At 33.5% G+C, this 11088-nt stretch overlaps 2 protein-coding genes across 2 annotated transcripts; one reads left to right on the plus strand and one right to left on the minus strand.

Annotated features, from left to right (window-relative positions):
- Positions 1 to 1682, minus strand: AT3G24480 (Leucine-rich repeat (LRR) family protein; the record flags this gene model as incomplete). The annotated part of the gene is made up of 1 exon (NM_113355.2): positions 1 to 1682. Exon 1 carries the CDS (start codon positions 1483 to 1485, stop codon positions 1 to 3), a length of 1485 nt encoding a protein of 494 aa, NP_189091.1. The 5' UTR covers positions 1486 to 1682.
- A 7586-nt stretch (positions 1683 to 9268) lies between these two features.
- Positions 9269 to 11070, plus strand: AT3G24490 (Alcohol dehydrogenase transcription factor Myb/SANT-like family protein). Its single transcript, NM_113356.4, has one exon. The coding sequence runs from the start codon at positions 9869 to 9871 to the stop codon at positions 10868 to 10870; it is 1002 nt and encodes a 333-aa protein (NP_189092.1). The 5' UTR covers positions 9269 to 9868; the 3' UTR covers positions 10871 to 11070.
- The last annotated feature ends 18 nt before the right edge of the window (positions 11071 to 11088 follow it).

An 11088-nucleotide genomic window follows, 5' to 3' on the forward strand; every position in this document is an offset into this window, starting at 1 on the left:
TCAATAGAAGGGTGGTGGTGGGGGAGATGCATAGGATACTCCGATCACCGGCGGTAATGGCCCTTCAAATTCAGGTGATGGTGGTGGAGGAGAACTGTGATGGACTGGCGGTGGAGGAGGAGAACTGTAATGGATTGATGGTGGCGGTGGAGGAGAGTATACAGGGGGTGACGGTGGAGGAGAGAAGACAGGAGGTGACGGCGGAGGAGAGTAAACAGGTGGAGGTAACGGAGGCGATGGCGGAGGAGGCGGCGGTAATGCTACAATAGGTGGAGACGGTTTAACAACAGAACGACCACAACCAAAAGATCCACAATCCACCGAAGGCCGTGACAAGAAAGCTGAACATTGCCGTGAAGATCTCTGAGCAGGTCTTCCGGGCAAACAATTTCTCCGATCATCAAACTCAGACAACCTCAAACACACAGGAGCTTCACCAGTAAAGAAATTATAACTATAAGTGAAATTCTCAAGCTTAGGAAGCTGACAAATACTCGCCGGAATCTTCCCAGATAACAAATTATGAGCAACATTCAACTGCTCAACCTCCACCATACCACCAACACTCTCCGGCAACGGACCAACAAGCTCATTAAAACTAACATCAAACACCGTCACATTCTTCAACCTTCCGATATCCGCCGGTAAACAAGAATTCAAACCATTGTTCATGAAAATAATCTCATTAAGATTCTTCATCTCCACCAAACTCGTCGGAATACAACCATGGAAATGATTATTCGCAAGAACAATAACCGAAACCGGAGAATCACCGAAATTTTCCGGTAACTCAAACCGGAACCGGTTATGGTTTATAAAAATCGCATCTAGATTTTTACTAAAAAGCTCTTTCGGTACGGTTCCTTCAAACTCATTAAACCGGAGATCTAAGAACTTCAACGACGGCAAATGAAGAACCACCGTGGGAAACTTTCCGGCGAACCGATTGTTACTAAGATCAAGCTCGAACAAAAGCTTAAGCTGCTTGAACTTATGAGGAACAGTACCACAGAATCGATTCGAATTAACATGAAACAAAGCTAGATCTGTTAACAAACCAAGCTCTTCAGGTAAATACCCAGCGATATCGGCGTGGTTGAGATCGATTCCGGCGACGGTACGGATCTTCCGGTTATCAAGAGCTTTAGAACAGAAAACTCCGGTGTAGTTACAGACATTGGATCCGATCCAATTAACAGTGATATTATTAGGATCAGAGAGAATAGCTTGTTTCCAAGCTTGAAGAGCTATGTAAGCACTACGAAGCCGCGGATTCTCGAAGATTAGTGATGGATCTACTGTGACATTCTCACCACGGTCACCGAACTCGTCGCGGTAGTAGAGAAGTTGACGGCGTTGGATGAATCTGACTTCGGTGTCGGAGAGAGGAGCATTGGATGAGATTGAGAGAGAATGAGAGATTTCAAAGAAGAAGAAGAAGAAGAGGAGAAGGAGAAGGAGAGATTGAGTGGTGTTGTTCTTCATTTCACGATACGATACATCTGCGTGAGGAGTGGTAGAGGTTTGAAAATTCGAAGGAGGAAGAAGGGTAAAATGGGAAATGAGAAAGTTGGGAGAGGATTTTTGAGTTTTGTGAGGGAGAGAGAGAGAGTGAGTGTGGGGATTTAAATGAAAGAGAGAAGACAGCTCAAACACAGCTCAGGCCTACACTTACTTATTCGTTTTTTTTTTTTTTTTTTGGGTGTAATTATTGATAAATGTTTTATTATGAAAATAAAATAAAGATATAAAAATTCGATTTTTTGGTGTTTGCTTTTGGAATGGAGCGTCTTCGTAGTTTGGAAAGTATGCGTTATACATTTGTTTTTATTTTAATTTTGGGTCAATCTTAAGCTGCTCAGTTTTTTATTTTATAATATTTGTTTCTTCACCAAATCAAATATTATATGAGCCCATTGTGAGATATATATCAACTTTAGAAGTTAAGTTGTGGTACCATTTTTTCATCAATTATTTGTAGGTCACTATCCTTTTAAACAGAAGATTTGATTCCATTGAAGCTAAAAATAAAGGTTTACGACTTACATGCTAGTAAATTGGTTGTTTAAAAGTTCGAGATTATGTTAGAAGTGTTAAAAAGAAAAGTATATCCTTCTAAGTGTTACATAAGATCAAAATATTTAGAGAGTGACATTAGAGTTAGATTCAAAATGAGATAGAAGTACCTCCATTTATGTTTACTAAGCATCTGAATTCTTCGAGAACAAATTTTCTAAGGAGGGTGAAACTATCATATTCAACAAGATAAAACAAAATAATAATGCTGAAATTTAATAATTTTTGTCATACTTTAGAAAAACTATAAATATATAAAGGCTAGAGGGTCTTATTATTGATAATCAAATCATATTTATAGTTTTTTCGGACCATGTATTGGGTTTTGGTATTTTAGATTTTCATTTAAACGGTTTTCGTCTACTAATTTTATAATCAATTTTAGGGAGCGAAATCCAATATAATGATATGTTAACGTTGCTCTAATTTGGAAAATCAAATATTCGAGCTAGGTAAAATTGATTGAGTATAGGCGGTTAATCAACAAGAATCAATCAATCATTTTGGGTGCATGGTTAAAAGTTATGGCATATGCAAAATGAAAATATAATCTATGACATTCTGATTCTGCAATACATATACTGTATATTGTCAAAATGAGAAGTTCTATGTTGAAGAGGAATATACAAACAACACTCTTCTTTTTTGTTAATTGTAGACACAACACATTATGCCTTTTAAATTCCACATTGTTTTGAAATGTATGTATCAAATAAAAAGGAATGTGATTTATTTATGTGGAGATTATAAATGTATAGTCCCAAAAGAAGATAGAGTCTTGATTATGGGCTAAAGATGTCTTTACCAAAAAGTATTAAATTATTGTGCATAGTTTTTGGCTTTTCTTTATTTGTTTCTCGTGTTAATCAGTGGTTCTCATTGTCCACCACTAGCTCTTTCCTTTTAGTTCATATTGCTTCCTATATATGGTCAAAGGTATAATAATTCGACGCTAATAAAGAAGAAACAAATTGCCAGCTTTTGAACCTCTTTTATTCTTGTGTATATGAGAAAAAATCCATATCAACAAATTCCACGGAAATAGACATAATGTCAATACTAAAATTAATTATCATTAATTTGTGTTTGGTGTATCTTACTTCTTTCTTTTTATTAATTAACAACTCATAACAAAAGAAGCAGTTAAATGATAAAATTATGCAAAAATAAAATAAAATGTAGAGGTGGTTAAGGGAAGAGTCGGTGGTTCTTGATCGTATCGGTTGTGATCGTGAAGCTATTTACACTTTAATTTAATGTCATTTGGCTGTTGCCGGTAAAAATTTAGTGAATTCAAGAGTTTTTATTTTTAGGTTTCCAACATTTAATTTTCTCTATCACGGGTTTATTTATTAGAGCTTTGTTCTAGAAATTATTATTGTTTTTATTCAGAAGATGTCGATTACTTCTCCGTCAAAGTATGGCTGCTTTGGACGTATGTGCATTCACAAGATAATTTGACAAGGATTAGCTAGGGATAACAACAATTAGAAAACTATTGTGCAAATGGTTATTTGTTATTTAGAATACATAAATATATTATAAGGTTGTTGTGGTGTCTAGTCACTTAGATTTAGGTTAATAATAACTATGATATTATTGGTAGCTAGTGGATAATTTGTTTAAATCATTTTCATAAAATTCCCTGCATTTGGCATTACAAAAACCTAAAACATTATAAAAAAAAATTGGCATATCATTGATGGCTACGGTATACCTAAGTGCCGAGAATCCATGCACATTGCTAGATTAATTGTTTGTGCGAACGAAATGTTGTATGTAATATATGTTTAAAAAAATTAATACGATAAGAGAGTCTAGTTAAGAAAAAAAAATTCTTATGAGATGCAAAATGCTATTGTAACGTTTTACTTCGACTGAATTCAGATACATGTTACGAATTTGCGGGACGGATATATTAGCTACTTGTCGATCTTTTGCAAGAATCACATGGTTCATAAATTTGATGCGCCGCTAAAGCTCGATCCTAGACTATGCTATCAAAATAAACATATTCGACTGATTACGGTGATGATTGTTCATGTACTGTTTTGGGAATATATGTGTGATGTCTCTGATTATCTACCAGCTTTTCATTAGGTGGTGAGATGCGCAAGCTCGCAATCTTTCGAAACATATTGATGCCAACGATCTTTAGTAAACATTTTGTGAGTTCAACATCCACGTATAATAACCTGAATGATTAATGCCTATTAGCCTAGTTTTACCCTAATAATAATATCTACTTTCTAATGTATATTACTAAACATTTATCAAATTCTATAGCACTAGCATTATCATTTCACGGGCAGAAACTTTGGCAAGGAGCAGCACTAAACAATTAAGTCAGCAGATTTATGATTTCATAAAAGATATGTAGAAGTATAACACTGTTTTAAAAACCCAAAACACTATTATAAAACCCATACATTTTCGAATCTTTTATTCATTCTACAAACCCATACACTATTATAAAGCATGGATACAAATAATTTGATAACCGACTCCATTAAGGTTTATAATAAATTATAAGAATTTCGCGACACCTAACAGCCTAACTACCAGGTTTTATAAAAATCATTAGAAGGAGGACCAAACGAATCGCTTTAGTAATCAAAAGATTAGTTGTCTAATTAAGTTTGCTTTTGGAGCTTTTTCTTAGTTATTGCCGCAATGAAGCACACCGTGTGGGGACGTTTTGACACATCAGGTAATGTTCTCATAGACCAGCGGGATGTTCGAGGCTTTTAGGTCGCCGACATGTGTCGATTTTTGGATAGTCGAATTTAATAGTATATTACTTTAACGAAACAAATATGTAGAAAAATAACCATATGCTTTTTACTTTTGCATAATCACTTCTGTTCAAATTTACTTGGTATCCATGGTACATCATCATGTAAAACATTCGTTATGAAGTTTTTAAATAAAGTTATGTTAATGATTCGTGCCAAAAGGAGCACATTTCGCCAATAGCCAAAAAGAATTGTAAGAACCGAATTACAATAGAGTATTTGAATTTGTATTTTTAAGAAGTCATATGTTTTTTATGTTGAAAAACAATGTGAAGGAATTGAAGTCATCTAGAGTGAGTCGAGACGTATATTAAACATTCAAACTAGTTTAAGAAGTATGTATAACTCGTCCTATACACACAAGTTTTGTATCCTGACACTTTTTCTTGTGGGCCAAAAGGTCCCATAAATAATGCAAACTTCACTAATTCACGAGATCGTGTCTCCATATGAAGGAATTATACAAGTATTCAGATCTTGTTACAGTGTAAAATATTGAAAAAGGTGAAAGTGTTGCACTAAAAATCAGCCGTTGATGATTGATGAAGGAGCTTAGTATGGAGGATCTAGAGTGAACCATGCAAACATATACATATTTTTGATTATTTTATTAGATTTGTACGTATTGTATATAAATTTGGAAATTATGCATAATATGCATAGTATTCTTTTCCGTGGAGAAACATATAGATTTCTCACCTGAGCTTATATGAAAGTAACCACTATTTTTCTCATCACAAATCTCGCAACACTTCTTAATATGCTAGTAAAACTATAATGATCTAACGATTGGTACTGTTTTATTCTTTTTAAATTTTAAACCAACTGCTATTTTTAATACTCAAACATTCACTTTCTTAAAAACCAAGTGCTTCTAATTACTCTTAAAACCTAAATTATACATTTGAATCTAGGTTATCACTTCTCTTGTTAAATCAACAATGCTATGCGGTTAAATTTTGTCATGAATTTTTGATTTAAATAATAGAACGAGGTGATCAACATTTTCATCTGTTACCGGCTTCGTCTATATGAGGAGGCCAAGTGAAAGAAGTTATAATAACTAGGTAGGTCGCATGGTAAGTTTCCCATGAAGTCTTCAACGTCTTTTGTCCACTTGATTGTGCGCTAAATACTGTGTGAACATTCATTCATTATCTTAAGAACCCAAATGCTTTTAATTACTATTTAAACATAATTTGTACATTTGAATATAGGTTATCGAGTTTCTCTTGTTGAGCCAACAATGCAACATCTTTATTTCTGCCATTTTCAATTTAAAGAAAATGAATAAAATAAAATTAAGTATTTTGTTATTATATGCTTAGTCTTGTTAATGTAATTATAAGGAAGATAATGTTCCTTAATAGACTAGATGTGATTCATGAGAACCATGCACAAGAATTCAAAAACCCTAGAAGATTCGATGGTAAATGACGGATCAATTAGCAAAATATTCATGTACATTTACTATAACGCTATTGTATCTCTAGGATTATCGGGTTCTTGTAATGGATGATACACCACAAACCTTTTCTATATTTGTAATGCATTATGATTGACAAAAAAATAGTGTTCCTTGATTTTTTTTCTTTTTTTTGTGTGTGCATCAAGTGTTACTTGTTAATTCATTATTCATTTCATTATGTTTCTCATACACTCTAGCCATCTCTGTTTTTTTCACCAACTAATCATACAATTTTATAAATTTGGCGATTTTTTTAAAAAATAAAGACTCTATAGTCTATTTTTGATAATTGTATGTAACATTATGTACTATGAAAATATCATGCAATTGTGAAGATGACAAGGTTGTCATATCTTCTTATGAGGTAAGAAATTATTTCTTAGAGTATATGATCATTTGCTATTAGTTGTATTTTCTATCCTTCTATAGATATGTGAACTTCATTCTCTAGTTGAGTATGTATCAGAGTTACTTTTACCTTCCAGTACTAATGAATCTGGAAGCTCACACAGAATAAAAGTTCTTGCGTAGAGAAATACAAAATCTTAGTGCTTAGATGAACATTTGACCAGTGAGGTGAAGCAGACCACTATGGTTGAGATCATCTACTAGCAACCAGACCATCCAAAATCTCTTTTCTTCTAACCAAGAGACCAAGTCAGTGTCCCATCAAATTTGTTTTTTAATTTTTATTTTGGTTAAATATCAAATCCTTTATAACCAATTTCTCTTTTCTTCTCCATCCAATAAGTCTTTTCTATTTGGAATCTCATGTAAATCAAAGTGCTTTACAACTTTTTGGCAAACATTTTATCTTTAACACTAGACCAAAAACTTCCTCATTAATTAACTAAACTATATATATTATTGGCAATAGAGCATCCTGCTTTCGTAGGAATCCCCTTACCAAAAAAATCACCGAAGATACTTTTGGACTATATATTTGTCAAATCAATAAATAAAAATAAATAAAAGATTAAGAAATAAATGCTCAAAGCCTCAAAGTAAAGACAAAAGACAAAAAATTGGTGAAAGCAACATAGTTGGCATTGGAGTGAGCGAACGTAACCACTCATAACGCGTTTGAAAGAGATTGTTGTCAAAGACTTGAGAAACTTCGTAACGGTTTTATGATCACTCATTGACTCTCTCTCTCCGTTACACTTATGTTCTCGACGCGACCTTCCAACCATAAAATACTAATTTCATTTTTATTTTCACTTCATCGATATCTTGTGACATGTAATATGATTGGCTTATCAAAAATCTTTCATACGAATTTTCAAGTTTGTTCACATCTCTCTCCCAAGATATCCGTTTAGGAGCCTAGGACCGTTACTTCACTTTATTATTTTCATGTGGAGGAACTGTAATATATATCACAATTTTGTTGTTCTTGTTGATTGTGTAAATAGTAGTACTGGATACTAAAGAACAATGAGTATGTATCTCAAATATTTAGCTCAACCGTTTTATAAAAATACTATATTATTACCTTAAAATTGTTTGTTGCTTTATCAGTATTAGGTAATTATGAGATGTCACTGTTTAATCTATTTAAACGTTTTATGAGTTACATTAATGAAAAAAATCTGAAAAGTTAAAATTATACGAATACATACCTGTCTGACTCTACCTACTGAATTTTGTAAAACAATTTGTTATATTTTATAAGAAAGTTGATGTTGTAGTGTTTACTGTCTCATAAAAAACAATCTCTATTTATTTGATTTGAGACTTGAAATTTTTAAAGCTTGTTTTAAACTATACTGTTTTTCTTATAAAAAAATTGTATTAATTTTTTTTATAAATGAAACTGTTAAAAAAAATTGAAAATTTAGAGATCAAAACTAAACCTTTATAATCATTGAAATATATTGGTACATCTACCCACAAAACAGGTCAATCGTCTAGGTTTAATTATAATTAAGCCTAACATGTTAATGAGATTCAAACGAAATTAAAGTCCACAATGCCAACTCAACTCAAGTATCAAATCTTTTTCTTCTTTTTTTACTTAGCAGGAATACCAAACTCAAGTATCAAATCTTTTAAAATTTATTTTTTACTTATGTCAATGTGGGAATGACCGAGTTACTTAAGAGTTATGATTAATATTAATTCTTGTTTCTAACCAATTCATATATCATTGTCTTGGAAGCTTCTTCATATCAATGACTCAACTCTTAATTTTTTTCGAAAATCTGTTCTTACAAGGTCACACAATTCAATTTTTTTTTTGTATTGTAAATGTTTATCTCGTTATATTTACACTAACGAGATTTAAACACCTAAAATCAAATTGTACGAGACTAGTGTTAGTTATTCAATAGTATGATGCATTGATGCAACAAAATTCGTTGCGATTATTTATGATCCTTATCACTACCATGATCATTTCCATTAAGGTTATACTTACTTCCTTTTTGATGCATAATAATTACTCACCAACATTGAAGCGTGGTCGACATTTTCATTGGCAATAAGCATAACATTCATTTATTTATATTAAAACACAGAAACAAACAATTATTAAATAAAGAGTTCTGGCATTTCTCTATTTTAGTCCACTTAATTTAATACTATCATCTTCAAACAAGATTTCATCATTAATAATTTAAAAAATTATACGTTACATAGTGTATTAAATGAATTATCGTTGGGATACACTTTCACATTTTTCAAAAACGTATGAATCATAATGTGACACATGGAGATTTCCCACAACCGAGGCTCCCATAGTAGATGCTTATGCAATTCATATTCTTGCAGCTTAAACTCTTGCAAGTTCAGTAATAACACCGTGATATGAAAAATAAAACTTAGCCCTTTTTAATTTTTGAACTTATTCAGATTAATTAAAAGCATACGTAGCATATTTAAGAATATAAAGCAGAGAATCAAAATAACATATTGTTTCAATGGCACCCATTTTAGCTAGTCGATCAGTAACTGCATTCGCAGATCTTCGAACCCACCAAAAATCGACAGCTTCAAATCCTTTGAGCCAATATGACGCTAAAGGTCAAAATATTATGACCCTAAATGTCAGAAATTGACCCCATAAGTCATAAGTTAACCGACACCAAAGCTGATATTCGTTAGAGTTTAGACTCTCCTTTTCTTAATGATCGTTAGTTTTAGTTGGGAACTCTTGGGCTATCGGTTAAAATTAAATAATTGTGGTCCTCTTGGCCCATTAGTGCTGTCCAAACTGGCCCAATATGACCCAGTGGATGGTCCCAACAAACGCCGCGACAAAACTCCGTCGCTGGCTGAGGCAATGTTCACCGGTGGTGGTAGCTTTTCTTCTACTCCGACCCGGCTGAAAATGCAAATCCCTAACCCTAGACACGGCCATGGTTTATAAACCTCATCAATTTCTTCTACTTATCTCTTCTCAAAGCTAAACCCTCCAAGATATTCCTCTATTAGGTGCAAAAATCAGGTAAATCTCTATCTGTCCGATTTGAAACCCTAGATCTGCCTTTCTTCTCTCTTCTTTTGCTTTTCTGGGTTTTGCTCAAAGATGGGTGACAGCGAAGATGAAACAGGATACCCAAAAAAGTTTTACTCTTTGAATCGGCAAAACCATCCAATGTATAGTAGACCAATACCTAAGCGTCACGCGTATTACAATGAAGAAGAAGACGAAGATGAAGTCGAAGGAGAAGAGGAAGATCCACAAGGAGGATACATTCGTGGAAATGAGAGGTTTCAGAAGAGACAGAAACCAAACAAAGTAGTTTCTGGGTTTGAATTTGCTGGTCCTAGTGATGCTAAAGTTGCGTATGATTGGAGAGAGCAAGAAGCTTTTGTGTTGCTTGAAGTTTGGGGAGATAGGTTTTTGCAATTGGGTAGAAGGAGTTTGAGGAACGAGGATTGGAATGAAGTAGCTGAGAAAGTGAGTGAGGAGCTAAGGATGGAGAAATCTGAGACGCAATGTAGGAGAATGATTGATGACTTGAAGAGGAAGTATAGAAAAGAGAAGATTAAGGTTGAGAAATCAGGTTTAGGTTCAAGTAAATGGTCGTTTTTCAATAAGTTGGATATGTTGCTTTGTGTTTCGCCCAAGTCGGATTTAGGTTTAGCTTGTGGTGTTGATTCAGGTGAGTTTGTGTTTATGAACACTAAGGTTTATTTAGATAAGTCTAATGGGTTTGATGAGATGATGGATAGTCCTGGTGATTCTGAAGAGGAGGAGGATGAGGATGATGAGGTTGAGTACGAGAGGAAGAAGGTTAATGACGCTGCTTCGTATAAGATGTTGGCGGATTCTGTTGAGAGGTTTGGGAAGGTTTATGAGAAGATGGAGAAGAGTAAGAAAGAGCAAATGAAGGAGTTGGAGAAGATGAGAGCTGATTTTCAGAGAGATTTGGAGTTGCAGAAGAAGCAGATTGTTGATAGAGCTCAGAGTGAGATTGCTAGGTTACGTGAAGAGGAGGAGAATCATCATGGTGGTGGTGATGATGATGAGAGTGAAGATGAAGAAATGGAGAATGATTCTGATGTTAATCTCAGTGATGAGTAAGTTATAAACTATGTAGGTTTGTGTTGTTTGTAGATGCAACAAAATATGTTCTGTTTTTTTTTTTGGTTTTAGGGAATTCAGAACTTAAGTCTTATAAGTTTTGTAATTTGTGTTTGGTCTTTGCAACTTTAGTCGAGGTTATTTGCAGTTTATCTTGAAACTTAAATTAATGCATAAACATATTTCCTTCTTAATATACTGTTTGTGAGTATTTCTCT

Source organism: Arabidopsis thaliana, chromosome 3 (genome assembly GCF_000001735.4).
Source record: "Arabidopsis thaliana chromosome 3, partial sequence".
Classification (NCBI taxonomy): Eukaryota; Viridiplantae; Streptophyta; class Magnoliopsida; order Brassicales; family Brassicaceae; genus Arabidopsis; species Arabidopsis thaliana.